This window comes from Dendropsophus ebraccatus, chromosome 9 (genome assembly GCF_027789765.1).
Source record: "Dendropsophus ebraccatus isolate aDenEbr1 chromosome 9, aDenEbr1.pat, whole genome shotgun sequence".
NCBI classification, from domain to species: domain Eukaryota; kingdom Metazoa; phylum Chordata; class Amphibia; order Anura; family Hylidae; genus Dendropsophus; species Dendropsophus ebraccatus.
Window position 1 is genome coordinate 59,707,829 of NC_091462.1, and position 22,119 is coordinate 59,729,947.

The 22,119-nt window shown below is 39.6% G+C and overlaps 1 protein-coding gene across 1 annotated transcript; it reads right to left on the reverse strand.

The window, feature by feature from the left end:
* Positions 1–10,941: 10,941 nt before the first annotated feature.
* On the reverse strand, positions 10,942–21,836 carry LOC138802139 (gamma-crystallin-3-like). The gene is made up of 3 exons (XM_069985301.1): positions 21,828–21,836; positions 18,935–19,177; positions 10,942–11,214 (listed from the first exon to the last, which is right to left on the reverse strand). The coding sequence occupies exons 1-3, from the start codon at positions 21,834–21,836 to the stop codon at positions 10,942–10,944; spliced, it is 525 nt and encodes a 174-aa protein (XP_069841402.1).
* Positions 21,837–22,119: the final 283 nt, after the last annotated feature.

A 22,119-nucleotide genomic window follows, 5' to 3' on the forward strand; every position in this document is an offset into this window, starting at 1 on the left:
TGGTGGTTCGTGTGTATGCTTGGAAGTATAGGATATGCGGCTGCACAGTGCACACTATGTATGAATCTACGGCCCTATCGTAAACGGACCCGTAAAAAATGAACAAGACCATTGTTTGCGGCTGAATATGCGGCCGTGGATTGACAGGCGGTCCGTACGGAGTACTTCAAAAATAGCCGGCAATGATGCCGAATGCCGATGCCTCTAATAGTTAATATATTAAATTAATAAAACACATTTTCTTTGTAATCAAGACACTTTCGTTGATCAATAATTTATTTCTAACGAATCCATCATTTTGCAATTAAATATACTGTTAAAAAAAATAGATATATAAATAAATGTATATTTATCTATATATTTATTTTTTGACAGTATATTGAATTCGTTAGATATAAATTATTGACCAACGAAACTGTATTTATTTCAACGAAAATGTGTTTTTTTAATTAAATATTAATTAGTACAGGAAGCTCTATAAGCCGTTAATTCATATGCCGGCAATAGAGCATTCTGTACTAATCATCACTTTACTTTAATGAAAACATCAAATGTTTCTTCTAATTATGTTATGACAATAGCATTATTAGAAGAAACATTTAGAATTATATGTGCGCTCAGCTGATTGGCTGTTCGGCTGAGCGCACATATAATAAGCCGGTCCACAGCACACTGACTTCATTGTGCTGCGGACCAGCGAAGAGGACACATCGGGGTGAGTATAGAGCTCTCCCCACCCCCTCCCCGGCACTGCACCCCTCCCAGCAAGGAAGGGGGGTCACTTAACCCCTTCCTTGCTGGGATGGGTGCAGTCTGACATCAGTCTGGCCCCCAGGGGGTTAAGGGGGATGCAATACATCCTCCCTTAACCCCTTGGGGGCCAGACTGTAAGCAGCGATCTGTAAAGATGCTGCATACTGTAAGGAGCACAACACCGCTCACAATGATGGGTGTTGTGCTCCTGTTTGTGTGTTTTTGTGTGTTTCTCCCTTTTTGTTTTTCAGATATCGGTATCCTGGGGATTACGTCGGATTCCATGGACTACGTCGATGACCAGCGTTTTTTTTAATGTTTTTTTTAATAAAATGGTCAATGAGGGGTGTGGGGGTGTTTTTATTTGAATAAAAAAATTTGTAAACTTGTGTCTTGTCTTTATTTCTTTACTTTATAGACTTAGTAGTGGAAGGCGTCTAATAGACGGAATCCATTACTAAGTCGGGGCCTAGTGTTAGTCGGTATAAAATGGCTAACACTAACCCCCCATTATTACCCCAGTACCCAATGCCACCAGGGGTACTGGGAAGAGCCGGGTGCCAGTGGTCCCGGAGCGTCAAAATTGGCGCTCCTGGACCGGGCGGCAGCAGGCTGGTAAGATTTAGGCTGGGGAGGGCCTAAACCAATGGCTCTTCCCACCCTGGTGTTACCAGGCTGCTGTCGCTTGGTTTTTAACCCGGCTGGTTCTAAAAATAGGGGGGACCCTATGCGTTTTTTTTTTTTAAATAAATAAATAATTAAAAAAAAACTTAAAGTTAAGTGATGATTAGTACAGAATGCTCTATTGCCGGCATATGAATTACCGGCTTATGGAGTTTCCTGTACTAATTAATATTTAATTAAGAAAACACATTTTCGTTTAAATAAATTCAGTTTCGTTGGTCAATAATTTAATTCTAACGAATCCATCATTGTGCAATTAAATATACTGTCAAAAAATAAATATATATATAAATATACATTTATTTATATATATATTTATTTTAACAGTATATTTAATTGCAAAATGATGGAATCGTTTACATTTAATTATTGAACAATAAAAGGGACTTTATTAGACAGAAAATGTGTTTTATTAATTCAATATATTAACCATGAGACACATCGGCATTAGTGCAGAGGATCGCAAACCCCGGTAATAGCGATTCATGTAAACTGTTTTCCCTGCTTTCCCAGATGCATCCAGAGGTGTTTCCATCACTTTCTTAACATTTTATTTGTTATTTTTAGTTGAACCAGATTTCCAAGTAAATGACCGTATGTTTTGAGCCGCATGTCTATTTTTTCCCACGGCCGGAGTTTCACCCGCACATTTACAGCCGCATAAAAAATACAGCCGCACAGTTACAGCGTGTGAACCCAGCCTAGAACTGCAGATCCCCAAATGCAGTAGTGTAGTACAACAGGCTAGAATAGAAAAGCAATGCTTCTGTCAGAGGTCTGTGTGGTCACATGACAGCAATGGGGAGGGGTGTGTGCTCAGCATGGACCAATTAGGAATTGAGAATCACAGAGCTGTGCAGGAGGACAGTGACATAAACTTTATATACAGCAGTGTGTATAGCTGAGCGTGAGTGCAGGCACATTATAGCAGGAATGAAGAGGAAGCACAATGGCTGACAAAGACTACAGGGAGCATGAAAGAATGAGTAGGACATATCTGGGCACATAAAGGGGTTACAGCTATGAAGGGAGTACTTCCACACTCCTCTCCCCTGATGTAAGCCCCAGCCTGAAGTGGATCTGCTATGATTTGGAAGGTGAGGAAGAATTCCTAGGTCAAAGTACAGTGATTTTTTTCACATATTGCACAATGCAGTACTGTTTATAATACTACAGTAGTACCAGTTCTGAGCATTCACCCAAAAGTTCGGAAAAATCTGGGATTAACACTCAATTTATCATTTGCGACTTTTTAAAAAGTCACACAAACTGTTGCAGGCTTATGCCTGGTCAGTACCAGAGGAATTTGTTTGAAACTTTTAAATTTTTTTGCTTAAATTTTGCAGCTTTTTTGGGGACTTTTTACTTAGATGCATTCACTGTGGCAGTGCTACATTTTAATAAATCAGTCACAAGATATTGGAACAAAATATACACCAATCCTCATTAGAAAAGTCACACACATAAGACTCCTTAGTAAATGTCCCCCTAAGAGTCTGCTTTGTTATCACATTTCTGCCCAGGTGTTATGGGACTTTGAATTCTGTTTCCTATTAAATCATAGGTGTTTATGCCATTGGAGGTTAGATAGAGCCTCTCCTAAGAAACACAGGTTGCCTAATTGCATACAATATTAAGACACAGTTCAAACAGTGTCACAATTATTGCATTTTATTTCAACTATGGGTCTTAGAACATGACTGGTAAAGATGAGCACAACTTGAGCATGCTCGGGTCCAAATCCGAGGGTGAGCATTTGATTAGGCTAGGTTCACACTGCGTTTTCAGCATCCGTTTAACGGATCCGTTTTTTTAACGTCCAGAAAAATAGGGTCAGCAACGTTTTTTGGTCCGTTTTGGTCCGCCAAAAAAAAACGGATCCGTTTTTTTTTTATAATGGAAGTCAATGGAAAAACGGATGCACACAAATGAATCCGTTTTTTGCAATCCGTTTTTCATGCGTTTTTTGCAAAAAACGGATGCGTTAAACGGATGCTGAAAACGCAGTGTGAACCTAGCCTTAGCAGAAGCATTTGATGGCTGCAGAAGTTGGAAGTCTTTCCATCTGTCTTTAAAACACTCTTCCCAGGGGAAAAAATGATACCTTTGGTCCTACAAATATAGGCTTCTCAAGAGTCCATCATAGAAGCACTTTATTAATCTACAGTAGAAAAGCTACATAAAACTATCACAAGCCGACCTTGCTCAAATCATGTACATCTACGTCTATCTACGAAAGATCTTTACTGTATCCAGGAGTATGCACATTTTTTTTATTCTATTATTGATTGTTGTGTTCTCACAAGGTTGTGTGTGTATTCTATCATGACAGCTAAGTCTACAAAAGTCCAGATGGTTACATCAAAAAAGCTCATACATAGATCATTTATGTCATACATTTGTTCTGGAAAACATGTTCTTAATATTCCACATTTGACTGCCTGCCATGTTTAAAGAGTACCTGTCATTAACCCCTTATGTCCGACTCAGGACATAAATGTAAGTCCTGGCGTTGCTAGGGGAGTTCAGAGGGGGGCTGCATGGTGATCCCGCACCGAACTGCTGCCATCCCGGCTATCTGCTTTGACAGCTGCATTTAAATGGCTGCTATAACGCATATCTGGTGGTCTAGTGGGGAGGATCACCCACACTTGACGCGGAGGAACATTCCACATCAAATCCAGAAAATCATGGTACCGATAGAAAGATCATGGCACAAAAAATGACATTTCACATAGCCCCATAGACCAAAGGATAAAATAAAAGTTACATATTGTTATAATCGTACCAACTTGAGGAACATGTATAACATATCAGTTTTTCCATAGGGCAAACGGCCTAAACACTTGACCCCCCCCCCCCCCTCCAAATAAAAAAAAGACATTTTATTTTCAATTTCGCCACACATATAATTTATTTCGGATTTCACAGCATAATTTATGCAAAAATTAAGTCTGTCATTGCAAAGTACATTTAGTCGCGCAAGAAATAAGTGCTCATGTGGGTCTGTAGGTCAAAAAATACAAGTGTTTTGGATTCTTAATCACGAGGAGGAAAAAACAAAAGTGCAAAAATGAAAATTGGCCCGGTCTTCTTAGGCTTAAAAGTAACTTTTCACATGTTAATAGGCATCAGAGAAGAGGGTACATTGAAAGCATGTTTGCTAATAGCAGCTATCTTAGCTGTGACAAAGGCAAAGATAAATTTTTATTGATCAACATATTAACTAGGATTTCACTCAGTAGTTTTAACACAGACTCTCTCTGTCTCTGTCCATAAAAAAAAAAGAAGAGAGAAAGAAAAAGAGCACAGCTTCTAAGTCCTGGCAGAAAAGACTATCCTGGTGTCAATTATAATGGAAAATATTTTGATGCATGTAAACAGGATACCGCAGACAAGCATCTTGGGGGGCACTTATCAAGACAGGCATACTCGTACGTCAGTCTTAAAGCCCCACCTCCACTTACCCAGACGGATTTACTAAGAGACGCATGCCTCTTAATAAAGCTGGTGGGACCAGTGCCTGTTGTAGGAATGCAATGAAATCTCTCTGCATTGTTAAGGTCTTTTTCCAGGTGTAAACCATAAAAAATTTGCTGCTTTGATACTTGCCCATGAGGTGAGTGGGGCCTACATGGGACGTACACCATGAAAAAGGCCAAAATGGGAGCCATTTCTATGGCGTACGCCATTTTTTTATGAATAAGCCCTGCACTACTACTGTGTTCTAAAAATTCATCTTCATTACTAATGAAAATGAATTTTTAGAACAGAGTAAGAAGGAGTGCGACCACTGATTATCTAAGGTGCCCGCTAAGTTCACCAATGAAAACAAACTTGTATAACACAATAAGAGTGGAGTGGGACCACTGATTATGTAAGGTGCACACTCACTTTATTAATGAAAATGAATTTTTAGAACACAGTAGAAGTGGAGTGCGACCACTGATTATATAAGGTGCACGCTAAGTTCGGTAATGAAAACAAACTTGTATAACACAATAGGAATGGAGTGCAACAACTTATTATGTACGGCACACACTCAATTCACTAATGAATCATTGGTGAACTGAACGTGCACCTTACATAATCAGTGGTTGCTCTCTACTCCTACCATGTTCTAAAAAATTATTTTTGTTAATAATGGGTAACTCTACGTCGACATTAAAATAAAATAAAAAATCAATTGAAACTCAATGGGGATACAAAGGGTGCCATACAAGGAGAGGTTTATATATTTTATATATTTTATGTTGCTGTTCCACCAAGGTCTACTGCTTTCCATGGTGGAAATTGAATGATTGATTAGCTGATTTATTTTTTTATTTTTTCTATTTTATTTTTTTATTTTTTTTTTCAAATTATGATTTTCCAATTTTTGACACTTACACAAGAACTTTTCTTGATTTTACAGCAGGGCTCCATTTACTGCATGGTATCTAAAACAATGTTCAGAATACACAGAAAATTCTAAGTGGTCAGCTTGCATGGTGTTCACTAACCACACATGCCCAACACAGGGGTTCAGAAACTTTAAGATTAGACATTAAATTATATAAGTTACTGTTGCTATAAGTTCTTCACGTCTTATAATACTTTTAGGAAGAACAATGCTGATGTTAATAGGGACTAATACAGTTACATATTTAACAAGTCACACGTTTCTCCAACCTTTAGGACTCAACTGGTTATGGATAAGCAGTGATGTGGTCCCACTTCTCATCTCCTTTTGTTACTGCTAGACAGAAAATGGCAAACAAAAAAATTGTTGTACTCAATTTGTAGGTCAGCGCTATCCAAAAATTATGCCCAAAAGTACAAAAACACATATGTTTATTGTAAACGGCACAAAGATGACGCGTTTTGGGGGCGTCATAGAAAAAGTGCACTTTTTGTTTTTGACGAAGGGGCTATAGGCATCTATTTTTTTCTACTATTTTGTTTCCTTTTGCTACTAGGTCTGCTTCAGGGCCATTCCATTGTTATGGGTGTTACATTCACACAGCTTGAAATGTATAAATGAATTACAAGGACATATATTCCATTTGTTTTTATGGTATGTACAGATGCGTCTTTTAATGTATATTTTTAACTTATGTGGTGAAATTGCATTTTTTTTTATTTTTTTTTTTAAATAGCAGTTATTTATTTATTTTTTTTTTTAACTGGGTGTTACGGGTGTTACGAAAAAAGACCGAGCATCCTAACAGGAGTAAGAAAAGCTCCACACTCTGCTACTGGTTGAAGTTAAGATCTCATACTATAATATTAGATATTTATTTTTATTTCATAATTTTAAATAAATTACAAATGTTTTCAGTCTCCTGCAATTTCTAAAAGTAATACTGTCAATTTTAGACACATTCAAGCCACTGATAGACCTTTAATATGTTTTTTTAAATATTTACAAGGATGATTTTTAACAAATTTACTGAAAAAAAGTTTTGTTTTTTTTTAAATTTGTATCTTAGATATTTATTAGGCAATACAAATCCCATTTACTTGGCCAGAGGGATAAAAAAGAAAATATCATATTAGGATCTCAAAATTTTATGAGGAACTTATGATGCTCAATAAGGAAGATAAACCTTCTTACTGTAATAACTGGGAATTAGAATAACATAACTCTTATACCGTCACTAAATGGGGAAAGTCTTTTGGATGGACTAAACACCAGCAAGAATAGTGGTCAGTCATTAGAGATGAGCGAACCTGGAGCATGCTCGAGTCCATCCGAACCCGATCTTTTGGCATTTGATTAGCAGTGGCTGCTGAAGTTGGAGAAAGCTCTAAGGTTGTCTGGAAAACATGGATACAGCCAATGACTATATCCATGTTTTCCACATAGCCTTAGGGCTTTATCCAACTTCAGCAGCCACCGCTAATCGAATGCCGAACGATCAGGTTCGGATGGACTCGAGCATGCTCCAGGTTCGCTCATCTCTATCAGTCATATGATATTGGCAGCTATGTTAACTATAGCAAAAACATGGAAACTACTCTCCACTCCTAATGTTAGTGAGACTCTAAGGGTCCCTTTACACACACAGATTATCTGACAGATATCTGGCCGATTTCTGCAGCCAAAGCCTGGAATATATTTTTAAAGAAGAGTAATCCCAGTCTTTTCTTTATGACGTCTTTATGACATGTCCTCTGTCTATAGTCTGTTCCTAAGGTACCAATATGTCTGCGCATACTCTTAGGGGTGGTGCCAGTTGAACAAAATTGTCATAGAAAAAGAAATATAAACTGCAGATTAGATTGCCATCATTTTTTAGGGTTTTATTTTTGCATTTCGTTTTAAACAGTTATCAACACGGGTAATATGGAGCTCAAAGCATGTTTTCAGTATACCATAATATTGCTGGACGTTTCGGTCAACATGACCTTTATCAACAAGATATACAAGTTCTATGTACAGAGAATAAACCGTGTTGTAACCTTAGTATGAGTGAGGATGGCAGCCAGAGAGGATGGCTGCCATCCTCACTGAAATTCAGGTTACAACACGGTTTATTCTCTGTACATAGAACTTGTATATCTTGTTGATAAAGGTCATGTTGACTGAAAGGTCCAGAAATATTATGGTATACTGAAAACATTCTTTGAGCACCATATTACTCGTGTTGATAACTGTTTAAAACTCTAAATGCAAAAATAAAAACTCAAGAAATTATGGCAATCTAAATGTGTGTAGCTGATATTTCTTTTTCTATAGTCTGTTCCTTGTTTTGGCTGCAAAAATCTGTCAGGTATCTGTGTGTAAAAGGACCCTTAGATTAGTCAATCAGCCTTATCAAATGGAATCTATTCATGCACGGAAAACTAAACGTTATCCCTCAGGTAAGTTTCACTGGGCACCATCGTCCGAATATCTCTCTTACTAATACCTAGTTCTCTTAGGTTGCTGTATACAGGGTTATTCTCTATGAATTGTTCAACACAATATAGCAAGACAGTTTCTCCACTTACTATTACATATGCTTAACAGCTTCTCGAAATGTAAATAAACTGCTTGGCCTGCTCCTGAAAATACCATTATATGATGTTTGAGGCTATATTACATTATCAGGCAACCAACTTATTTATTTTTTCTTGCTTAGTAATATTTCTTATCTATTTTTGTCAGGGTGAAACCTGAAATTTAACCTTAGCAAGCGTAACCATTAGAGATGAGCGAAGCGGGTTCGGGTTCGAGTCCATCCGAACCCGATCGTTCGCCATTTGATTAGCGGGGGCTGCTGAACTTGGATAAAGCTCTAAGGTTGTCTGGAAAACATGGATACAGCCAATGACTATATCCATGTTTTCCACAGAGCCTTAGGGCTTTATCCAACTTCAGCAGCCACCGCTAATCAAATGCTTAAAGTTTGGGTTTGGATGGACTCGAGCATGCTCGAGGTTCGCTCATCTCTAGTAACCATCTATTTACCATATTATTTTCCACAAGCTAAATAGTAGAGGAAAAAGAAAACAGGCAAGAGGCTGCGCCTCGTGTGATACTGTACAGTAAGGAAGAAGGAAGGTGAGGTAAGTAGGAGGCTCACCTTGTTGCCACTTGGGCTTAATGCATATCACCCCTGAAATGGGGTACCGATGTAGAGTCCGAATGGTTCTGGTGCTGAAGACTGCAAGCTAGTATGGAGTAGCACACCGGGATGCTCCCTATGTGGGGGCCCGTGTAAAATTGCAGGAAAGGAAAAATTGCCAAACTCATTGGAAACACCAGCGCTGTCTTCACACACTGTATCTGATGAAGAGAGCTTAGGCTCTGGAAACGCGTTATATTTGTGCTATCTGAAATAAACGCTTTTTATTGCTTTCACCTAAAACTTTGGTCCCATGACTTTGTGAAGACAGCGCTGGTGTTTCCAAGGAGTTTGGCAATTTTCCCTTTTTCCTTTCCTGCAATTTTCCACAAGCGAAGCATTGAGGGTTTTTTTGTTTTATTTTGCTAGTGTTTGAAAATGTTGTGGTGCAAAGCTATCATATTTTGCTTTAAAAATTATAAATGTGATAATTTAATAGTTTAGGCGATTATGCACACGGCGATACCAAATATGTTTATTTGTTTATTTATTTTTATTTATAAAATGGCAAAAGGGCAGTGATTTAAATTTTTATTAGGGGAGGGGATTTTTTATTAATGAAAAAATTTTTTTTACACAGTAATTAGAAGTCCCCTGGAGAATTTCTATGTACACAGCATTGATCTCTCATCGAAATCAATGCTGCGTATATATTATCGCATCCCGGGGGGGGGGGGCTCCGCCCACTAGACACCAGGGATGGGGGATAAATAGCAGTTTACATGCAGCTCTCAGCCATGACAGCTGCATCTTAACTCCTCATTAGCAGGCGTGGTGATCAAACCACGACTGCTAATTGCCGCGGTCCCGGGCTATTAAGAACACCCGTGATCACGGCAAGTCGCCGTGCAGCCCCGCTCTGAACTCCCCTATCAGACTGAGGACGTACAGTTACGTCCTTGGTCGTGAAGGGGTTAAACTTTACAGCCACACACACACCAGGGTAAAGGGCACAACATAGGGAACATGACAGACTCTCATCACAAACAAGGTGGCAAGACGTCACAAGACATGTATAAACAATTTATAAGGGCTCTTCCATACCTTTCCCATGTTAGAGATAGGCATGGACACCTTAATAATTTAGATATTGTTTTTGTGTCGCTGCCTTTTTTTTCCAGTTTTTTTTCAAAACTGCAATTGTATTAAAATCAGTAACAGTACTTACGCCAAATAATAGACAATGCAAATGAAATGTATTTGGCGACTGCATTTATTTATTTTATGTAACAATAAGATTATTCTTCTTTACTTAAAGTGTAACTGTCATATTTTTCTTTTTTTTTTTGCAGAAATCAGTAGTATAAGCTATTTTAAGAAACTCTATAATAGGTTTTATTAGGCAAAAAAGCCTCTTTCTGTACTCGGAAAGCAATCTACAAGCCTCCCCCCCCCCCCCCCCCGACACACACACACACACAAACACACACTTCTTATCTGTTCATTATCAGACAAAGCCATCTTCATTACAGAGAAGCCAGTGAAAACGGGTTCTGCTGTGTCCATTATATCCTATGGAGGGTGGAGGGGCCAAGGGAGATGAGTGAGCAGGAAGGAGAGACATGAAGGTCAGCTGTTTGTAGACTGTCTGGGCGCCTAAAACTCTGGATTCAGAGGTCAGAAAGGTCAGTGCTTATCTAGGAACTTGCTGAGAGAAGATTGCAGGGTGTTGTTCTGTGCAGGACTGCTCCATGCGCACTCACTTCTCTCAGCCCCTCCCCTCTCTATAGCCACATAATGGACACAGAAATCCTGCTTTTTCTGATGTGAGGGGGGACCTAGGAAAATAGCTTTTTCAGTACAGAAGGAAACTCTTTTGGTAAATATAACCTATTACAGAGTTTCTTAAAATTGCTTGTACTATTGATATTTATTGTTTTCAGAAAAATGACCCTGAAATGACAGTTATGCTTTAATTAAGATACTGGACCCTCCTGAAGAAGCCAACTCTGGAGTTTGAGGCCCCCCAGTCATTATACCTTCTGTACTCTCCAGGTTTCAGGTAATATTGACGCCCCTTGTAGCTGGGCTCTTCATAGAAAACCCAATGTCCATCCAAAACATTGCAAGAGTAAATGTCATTATAATGGAACTGCTCATTAACATGTTCACAATCCTCTGTGAACTCCATCATTTGTCCTCTGAAATCTTCCTTCTCATATAGCCTCATTCTAAATGGACCACGGTGCTTTAGAAGAAAGAAAAAGCAAATATAAACAATTATGGAAATTGTGTAAGCATAAGCAATCCTATAGTTTGTATGTTACTAGCAAAGCAAACTGCTCACTATACTCGTTTAACCTACTCTATAGTAGTATATAAGCTAGAAGCTGATGTGTATATGTTAGATTGCTTTAGTCTAACTCCACATAAGCTGTGGTGTAACATGAAATAGACTTTCTCATTTACTGACTTTTATCCCTCTTAGATACAACTTTTGAGAATAAAAATTTACCACCTCTGTATAAACAACGCTCTGCACAGGAGAAGCAGAAAGCAGGCCTCTAACAGTCATTCACCTCCTAAAGCAACTCTGAGTGGAATAAAAGAATGTTAAATACAGTATTATAGAAAGGGTGAAAAAAAAATCAAGATTTAGGAGAAGCTCTATAGAAATACTGGCCATGACACACACATTTCTGTTGGCTGCCACTTCTATTGTACTGTCCAACGCTTAGACAGATAAAAGAGATCTGCAAGCAAGAATGTGGTGCTTTCAGACTCCCTTATCAATGAAAGTTAAATTATACTAATACATTGATAGCCTTTTTCCCTTATGCAATAATGGCTACATGCCTGAATTAACAGTAAGTCACAAAACTGCATAATAATAATAATAATATTAATATTTTTATATAGTGCAAACAGATTCCGCAGCACTTTACAATTATGCCCCATTGTACATATTATAAACCAGAAGACACAATTATCAATGAGTAAATGGCATATGCCAGCCATCTTACCTCCAATGCAAATGGTCATCCAATATGCAAAACACAAGCCCTAGGTATTCATGTATACTTGTATATGCACTGATGATCAAAATTAGAGAACAATGTATGAACACTGGATTTTTTTCAGAAATAATGTAATCCACATTGATTATCATTTAAATATTTTTTTTGTAAGGGGTACACTATGTCGATTATGTCGAGCAGTTTTACAAAATAACCAAAGTATATCAACATAAAGCCTTTATTTTGTTAAAAAAAAAAAACACATGATGATCATAATTAGAGATGAGCAATGAATGTAGCACAGAGAAAGATCAGTAGGAAGTGTGCAGGCCATTGCTTTGAATGACTTCAGCATATCTGCGGCCACAGGACATTAATAATCTCTCACATTGCTCTGCTGTAATTTTGGCCCACTTTTCTTCCACTTTTCCTCCAGTCTCTTCCACAGTTCTGTGACTGTTGCTGGTGTATTACCCATAACTTTGTCACCAGGGATTTTCCAGGTTTTCTATTGGGTTCTATTGGGCCATTTCATTGTTTCAATGTTGTCAGTTTCAAGGAACTGCTTTACCCCTTCTGCTGCGTGACAGGGGGCATTGTTTTGCATGAAAATTACTGGTGAAGAATGCAAGAAAGAAACCACATGTTGTTGAAGAAGGTTCTGATACACGCTTGCATTCACTCTGCCATGCAGCTGGATGAGAGGTCCAACTCCTGCTGCAGAAAACATTCCCCAAACCATGACACTTCCTCCCCCACCTTTCACTGACTTCTTTACACACTTCGGGGGAAATTTTGAAACTTACGGCCAAGCCGTATGCAAGTGACAAGGCACAGATTTGCCCCTTCTCCCTGGCCTACACCTGCCATATCCCTTGCTTGCCCCGATGGGTGGCATAAACCATGATTCAAATCTTTACATTTGGTACGCCAGGTGCAGGGTCAGGTGGCCAGCCGGATTCAGTAAGAGGCATGCGCTTCTTAGTGAATTCGGACAGGGAAAAAGGGGCAGTATGCCACTCTTAATAAATGCTCCCCTTTGGGTTCAGTCTTTCCCCAACTTGTCGAACAACATAATGTTTCCCATCAGGCGCAAATAAATTAAACTTACTATAAATACTAAAATGAACTCTGGAGCACTTCTCCTCTGTCCACTTAACATGCTCCTTAGCAGAGATGAGGCTAGGCTTGTTATATGCCATGGAGAGGCTAAAGCATAGTGTAGGGTCCATCCCGGGCATCAGGCCACCTTATTGTGGTGGAATGGTTCACACTATTTGCAAATGGGGTTTGTCCGGCTGCTTTTAGGATTTTCATATCTGTATTGGGTGTCTTGCCATTGGCAGTTAGCTGTTGCATTTTTTGTGTTTTTGTTTGTCTGCAATTTCAGCCATAACAACATGGTCCTGTCTAGTGTGAATGGTGTTGTAGGAGAGCAAACCAAATTTGTCTTTTTGTCTGTGTTCCAAAGGGAGGTTTAGCCAGCAAAGTAGTCACTGCAGAGTGGACTTTCAGTCAAAATGTTCTTAAACGTTGAGACACTGTATGACAAGACAGATCTTTATCCTGTTCAGTGCTGAACTGACAGCTATTCCAGCTGTAGTGTTACTAGAGATGAGCAGGTTTGCAGCTGTAGAGATTACTAGAGATAAGCGAGTAGTACTCGATCGAGTAGGTATTCGATCGAATACTACGCTATTCGAAGTACTTGTTTTTAACCGAGCATCCATCCGAGCATCCTTTTTTTGGACCAATAACTATGCAGGAAGGGTGATAGAGGCCCTGGGAGCACGCTGGCATCGCGAGAACAGCATCTATATTCTTTGGCTGGCTTACTCATGTGACCTCCAAAGTCCAAAAACTTGGGACTATCTGCTTGTCATCAGATGCCATGTTGGACCTAGACAGGTAGAGAGGCTACTGCAGGAACAGGGAACTTTTAGCGGATTTTAGGCAGGAAAGACCACAAAGACCCTTGTTAGGGCTACTAGACAACACAGCACAGTATATTCCGTCCATATATGGAGAGAATCGTCTGGCTTCTTGTACAGCAGTTGCTTTATTCACACAGACAGGAAGCTGGTGTGTATTCTGAATGATCTGCACTGGGTTCAGTTGCTCCTACAGTCTAACTGTTGCAGGACAATCTCAGGGATAGTATTTTTGGAGTAGGTAGAGTGTGAATTTAGCTGATTGTAACAAGGCAAGATCCCACAAGCCCTTTCCAGGGGTACTACAATACACAACATACCGTATACATCTGCATATACAGTGAATAGGCAGACTACCTGTACAACATCTGTCTATATTCATACAAAAGGAAAAAAAAAGGCTACGTATCTGCCTGAGTTGTACGTCCACTTTTCTACCTATACTGTATACTCCAGTGTTGGCTTATCTGCTGTTAGCTAAAAATTATTGCAGTGCAGTCCATAACACTCTGCGAACAATAGAGATGAGCGAACTCCGAGCATGCTCGAGTCCATCCGAACCCGATCGTTCGGCATTTGAATAGCGGTGGCTGCGGAAGTTGGATAAAGCTCCAAGGTTGTCTGGAAAACATGGATACAGCCAATGACTATATCCAAGTTTTTCAGATAGCCTTAGGGCTTTATGCAACTTCAGCAGCCACCGCTCTGCGAACAATAAATAAATAAAGAAAAAAAATATGTATCTGTCAGTGTTATACGTCCACTTGTCTACCTATACTGTATACACCAGTATTTGCTTAGCTGCTGTTAGCTAAAGATTTTCACAGTGCAGTCCATAGCACTCTGCGAACAATAGAGATGAGCGAACTTCGAGCATGCTCGAGTCCATCCGAACCCAATCATTCGGCATCTGATTAAGTTGGATAAAGCCCTAAGGTTGTCTGGAAAACATGGATACAGACAATGACTATATCCATGCTTTTCACATAGCCTTAGGGCTTTATGCAACATAAACAAATGCCGAACGATCGGCATGACTATATCCATGCTTTTCACATAGCCCTAGGGCTTTATGCAACATAATCAAATGCCGAACGATTCGGATGGACTCGAGCATGCTCGAGGTTCGCTCATCTCTAGCGAACAATAAAAAAAAAAAAACAACAAAAAAAAAACGAATCTGCAAGCATTATACATCCTCTTTTCTACCTATACTGTATACGCCAGTGTTTGCTTAGCTGCTGTTAGCTAAAAATTGTTGCAGTGCAGTACATAGCTTTCTGCAAACAATAAAAAACAAAACCGCACTAAACATTGTTATACCATGAACACTACAGAACACGCAACGTGCAATACATAAAACTTCAGTCATATCTGTGATCATAGTGTGATATGTTGTGTGACAGGGCTGGGCTAAGCAGGGGAATTTACATGGGACAGATTACATGCAGAAATTTCAGTGGCTGTTCATTTTGATAAATGTCAGCTCTGTCAGTTGACAGGCGGCTGAGCGTTTCCGTGATAATGCCCCGGCTGCACTGAATACCCTCTTAGAGAGAACACTGGCGGCAGGGCAGGCCAGCACCTCCTAGGCACAGTTCCAGCCATGTGTCCCCCACCAGAAGGATCACTCTCCATCTCCTCCCGCTCCTCTTTGCTCTATCCGGGCTGAACCAATTCAATGGACCCAACTTGAGTGGTACCCTCAATAGTTTTAGATTATATAATGTTATTTTTGAGGTTCAGTCCATTTTTTTTAAACTTGTTAATTGTTTCTGTTTATGTCTTTTTCAGGTCTTTCGTGCTTTGACTCCCTTTAAAATTTTGCTTCCAGCCATGGTATTTAACTAGATCACAAAAGAGTCATTGCAGCTGCCTGTCTTGGTGGTCTCCTTAAATATGCATAATGCCACATATGTCAGCCATATGCGGAAGCTGAGCAGAAGGGCACATGGGTGTTTCCGAGCCAATACTCCATTAAAGGACAACTCCCATGGGACCCAAAAAAAAAAAAAAGAACACAGACACCATACTCACCATCCCTCCGGGGATGATTGCCACTCGATTCGCCTGCCGCCTGCCTCTCCGTCACCTCTGTCCGCGGTCCAGCGATGTCTCTCACTTCCGGGTCCATGGGAGAGAAAAGGCTGCCAGTGCGCTTGCGCACCAGCAGCCTTTTCATTGGCTGGAGCACATCACATGGCTTTCAGCAAGCTCAGCCAATCAGGGCCATGTGATGCACTCCAGCCAATGAAAAGGCTGCTGGTGGGCATGTGCACCAGCAGCCTTTTCTCTCCCATTCACTTTCTATGAAGACGCCGAGGAGGAAGAAGACCTGGACCGCCCTCCGGCTCTGACGTCGTTGTCACAAGATGGCGCCCGGGAGACGATCGTAATAGGAAATAAGTAATGTAGAATTTCTTTAACTTCCAGGGGGGGGGTTAGGCGGTAGTCCGAAAGTGGGGGAAGGGGGCCAGACCGGTTATTTGACCACATTACAAAGTTATATAACTTTGTAATGTGTATTAAATAAGCCAAAAAATTTATTTGTGGGAGTTGTCCTTTAACGCTTTCTGCTGCTCGCAAACCCTGTCCAATGTAAGCTTTCTACAGGCTAGCAGTGGCTACAGTTACATTTTAAAAGGGCGTGCACTTTTAACAGTAGCTCTGGCAGCCTAGAGAAAGCTTTATAAAAACACGGTTTAATACCAAGTTACAAAACGTGGGTCGGGCATGGTACGTGTGGGAGTTCGCAAAGCACCAATAACGCTAACAGGTCTGCTGCATAGCGTGCAGCACCTAAAAGACGATGTGCTTGAGTTCATTGTTTTCCAACTTTCTAATTATTTCTGATTGCCTTTTTCAGGTCATTCCTGCTTGGACAGAATTTGAAATTTAGCATTTTGCCATCCCTGGGATTTCAGAAGACAAGGAGGAGGACAAGAGGTTCTCCAAGCTGTCTGTAACGGTTGCAGAAATTCTGACAGAACCATGGCCAGCAATCTTGGGTGGGGGTAACAGGTAGCCCATCCCTGGGTGACATTCAGTCCCCACCTCCAAAACGTTCACCAAGTGTGTCTTCAGGGAGATGTAGCATCCCTGACCACAAGTGCTTATCAAAATTATGGTGGTAAAGTGGACCTTGTGCTAACCGCATAACTCAGGGCTGACCTGATGTTACAGCACTTGGCTAGAGATGGAATAACGAGGTGCTGCAGCTGCCATCAGGTCGCGAAAGAATTCAGTCTCCACTGTTTAATGACAACATGATTTAAAGGGGTGCATGAAAATGTTTCTTTTGCCTGAAATTTAGCTTTCTGTCCATGCTAATGTAGAGGAAAGATGGTTTCCTGGTGTTTTTTCAACTTTGCATAGAGGTTATATTGTGTTTGGAGTGTATAGTTGATAGGCTGTGATAGTGGCGTAATGATGCGACTTTGGCATGTTATATAGAGGTGTTGGCATCATTTCCTGAGGCGTCATTGTGGACTTGGTGACCTCCAAGTGGTCAAATTTTGATTTCCAAGTGTCGAGCATTTTTCTCCCATAGACTTTAATAGGCTTCGATATTAGATCGAATAGTCAAGTATCGGGGGTTGACTCGACTCAATATTCAAAAATTCTAATATTTCACTACTCACTCATCTCTAATGATTACCCATGGAGATTTTGTGCATTATCTTGTTCTCTCTTGCATTTGTCTTTTGTGGGTGACTGGGTCTTTTGTGGGTGTCGCCTATCAGAGGAAAAGACCCTAGGGGCCCGCCAAGGAGAAGAACCAGTGAGAAACAACATGTTAGTCAGTGTTAGTGCAGGTTCTGAAGCTGGGGGCCCACCGGAGAATGCTCCAGTCCTTTGGCGGGCCAGTCTGACACTGAGTTTATGATGTTGTAAAGATGCAATTTTCTAGAAATCACAGACTTGGAATTACCAAGTTCTCTTGATATGGCTGATAGGGTCACCCCTTTGGCCTTGCTCTTGGATCACAGCACCTATGCAATGCTGAAGAGCGGACCGAGGTCCTGCTATGCCCCGGTATGTACAGTATATACAAGCTCTGCTGGATGGGGTAGATGATGAGGGGAATAGTGGTCTCTATTCTCTCCTTCCATAGAGCACAGATGGTCCATTTATTCTTCCCAGAACACAACACTGCTATTAGGCAGCAGGGTCAATTTCTGTGATTCTGTTGGCTCTGAGGGACCATGTGATGAAGGTCCGGAAGAGCACTGTCAATGCCTAAAAAGGAACATGTGACACTGAGTGTAACAAACCAATAGGAATTCAAACGCTCAGATATTGAAATTAGCCCTGAGTAAGGGAAACAATTAGAAAAGACTCTCCCACTGTCAAGACTGCCCAGTGCCATGACACGTTCTTTGATGTATTGACACAAAATTGAGGACATGTTTTGTGACAACACAAATGGAAATTTTTAGAACTACAGAACTTCCTGTGCAGCTTGAGAGTGGGTCAAAGTCAGGGAAAATGATCAGACCGGAACTAGAAGCATGTGGGTGGTATTAGGGATGGTCCGAACCTGCCATAGGCTGTATCCCAGTTTTCCAGGCATTACTCCCGCTGGATGCGCCTGCTCCATGGAGCAGGCAGACAGCGGGAATCTGCTGCCGAGCGTTCGGGTTCATACGAACCCGAACCTCGGCAGGTTCGGTGGTATGTATAACTTTGGGAAAGGGACAGAAAGAAAGAAAAAAGTTTTAAACTGGACAACCCCTTTAAAATGTTCTCTAATTATGATCACTGTTCTTTTTCTGATTTAAGTTTTTATTTTGTGCTTTAGAATGGCTACAATTTATGAAATAAGCTTAAAATACTGCTATTTTCCTCATGTTAAAATGTATTTACATAGGGCTACACAATGACCTTGTCATTTAGGAAATTGTGTGTTGTATTCTAATTTTGATCACCACTGTTGCCAATGTTGCTTGCTTTTGTGTGATAACACAGAAGCATAGGCGTTAACTTAATAAAAAATATGTATAATTTAGATACTCATTTGAGGAGTCAGATGACAAGACCTAATGGAATCATTGAATCCCATCCATTGTTGGAAATCAGGGTATTGTCCCCTTCTTAGATAATATTGGCTCCCCCTGTAGTTTGGGTGCTCATATAGTATCCAGTTTCCACTATCTACTCGAATGGAGTTGCAGCGGTTAAAATGGGAGGTCATATCAGGACAGTCAGAGCTGCATTCATACGAGCGGCCCTGGAAGTTCTTGTCCTCATAGAAGATAATCTATAAATGAAGATTATTTAACAGTTCAAAAAACACTATAATACCTACAATAGGACCCCTATATACTTATTTGTCCATAAGCACAACTCCAAAGTTAATACCTAACAAAAAACAACAATGCTGGACAATAATTCCAAATATAACCAAAGTATCTCTTTATTAATTACATATCAAGAATAAGAACAGTTTAATCTAAAATTACATTACATACATTGGAGGGATGATGGGCAGACAAAAAAAAAAAAAAAATTACATATACAAAAATGCATACGTATCCATATGTGTATACATGGCTACATACATACGTGGTGGGAAAAAATATAAAATGGAATGAAATGAACACAGAAAAGAGGACTGCAGGCTACAAGAAATAACACAGTACTACTCAATATATACTCAAAATAGAGCTATTGCAAAACACCACCACTCACCCAACGCTGTGTTTCGCCAACAAGCTTTATCAAGGGTCCACGTAGAGACCAGTTGTACTTTTGGTGGCACACTTTTTAAAATCATAAAATGCACTGAGGAAAATTGTGTGACATTAAAAATAATTGTAATAATAATAATAATAATAATAATAATAATAATAATAATAATACAATTTATGGTGGTTTACTTTAATTCAGTTCACCAGGCTATGTTTACGCAACATTTTCTGAGGCGAAAATACAGCCGTAAATAAAGAGCAAAGTTATTATTTGAGGCAGTAATTATTAAAATACAGCTGTGTTTTTGTCTCAAAAAACATTGTGTGAACATAGCCTTATTCTGAAGGACAGTATAACAATTAAACATGATTTATATAGTCTTTGTGATACTCATTTTAGAAATTTAGAATACAAAAATATATATATATATTTACTTATACTTTTGTTCTCCTATAGAGCCCTGACAAAATATGCACTTGTTAATAACTCTCTAGATGCGTTGGTTACTATTGACTACAGCCTCTAGTGGATTAAATGTCCAGCATTGGGCTCTGTTCTTTTTTTGGCCTTTTTTCCTGCCAGTTTTTTGGAGGGTCATCATTTTGGCACCAAAATGCTGCCATTTTATACAAATTATGGTAATCATGGTCAATATTAGCATCAGCAAATATTAGATTTTTTATGGAAAAAGCCTGTGGTGTGAATTTTACCATTTTCTGCTGTAGGGCCATGTTGTAAAATAACATCTGTTATTTGAGACTCAAAATAACAGTCATTATTTTTAATCTTCATGATTTCCACTGAAGTCTATGGAAACAACGGACATTAGTTCATACAATGCATAGAATAATGGTCATTGTTCGCAGTTGACATCAAATAAATTTTTGGAACATTTATTGGCGATCATTATTTAGCAAACAGCGGCCATTATTTTTTGTTCACACATCTTTTTTAGCTGTCTTTTCATCGTCTTTTTAACAAAATTCCCCACCCGAAAGGGTATTGAAAACAGAAATTATTTATCCTAAATTTAAATAATGTACCATTGCAATAATGGCCACCAAAGTATGTTAAACAACGGTTGTTATTTGATACTTAAAAAAAACAGGCGTTATTTTGAGTATCAGATAACATCTGTTGAAAACTATTGTGTGAACACAGATGTGGTTAGACAGATGTTTATCATAGCGACCTGATGAAAACCCCCAAGTCTATAATCTCTCTATACTTATTAGGCTATATACAGTAAGAAGCTTTATGCTTACAGGCATTACTCACTGCAATATGGCTTGAGGCAGCATATTTCACATTGCAAATTCGCAGCAAAATCCGCAGCAAATCCCTTGTCTGTCAATTTCAATTAGAATACATACTTGCAGGGCGATTGACATCCCACTGTGAGTATGTAAGTGACCACCTCCTTATCCCCTGGCTGGAGCATACATTACCATGTCTGCGCTGCGGCTAGCTTCAGGGGTCAGCACACTGATTGGCTGAATGGGATGTCCAGACGCCGGAAGACCCTGAAACAAGCCTAAGTGTGGAGCAAGTAATGTATGCTCTGGCTGGCGGGGGGTTAAGGGGGCTGTCACTTACATACACACAGTGGGATGTCAATCCCACTGTGAGTAAGTCTTCTCATTGAAAATGACAGGCAAGGGATGGGCAGCGGATTACGATGCGAATATGCAGCGTGAAATCCTCTGCCCATCCGTTACGTGTGAAACTGGTCTGAGTGCATTATACAGTGAAAGGCTATGTTCACACAATGTCAAAAAAATTGAAAAGGCGCACGATTTTCATATTTAATATAACGTCCGTTTTTGCCGAGATTTAACTCAATGCAATGGCAATGCATTGAAGTCAATGGGAAGACGGACGTCCAATGCGCACAACGCATTGAATAACGGACATTTTCGCCGCGGGCGTCAAAATAATGAACATTATCATTATTTTCGGATGTCTTTTGGAAACAGCGGACGTTTTTTATTAGTAGTTCACACACAGTTTTTAATTTTCTCCATTCTTTCTCCGTTTTTACTATTAAATTCAATGGACTGTTCAATTAAGACACATCCAAAGGCCAATTAGTAACCCAAACTACAATAATGTACCAGCAGCCGTCATTGCAAGGGGAGGCTAGGCAGCTAAATAACATAAAAGAACCAGCATTACATAAAACAATAACAAGAAAACAAATATAATATAAATCACAATACCTTTCCCATTTTTGTGGATGGTTTGAATTAAGAGCTAGATGCTTCCTACCGAAGTGTCATCTGTTCTTATATACACCTTTCACTGCTGATGCCTGCATACATCAAATTTTATGTCAACAGTTTTTGTGTTTAGTAAGGTAAATATATAGCCCTTTCATTTATTGTTCTGTGATTACAAGAGAGCATTGTCTATGTCTGCTTACTAAGAGTTTCATATTCAAAGGTATACAACTAATAAAATAAAAAGCAACAACTGTATGTGTTCTCTGTAACGTGTAAATCTCTGCTGGAA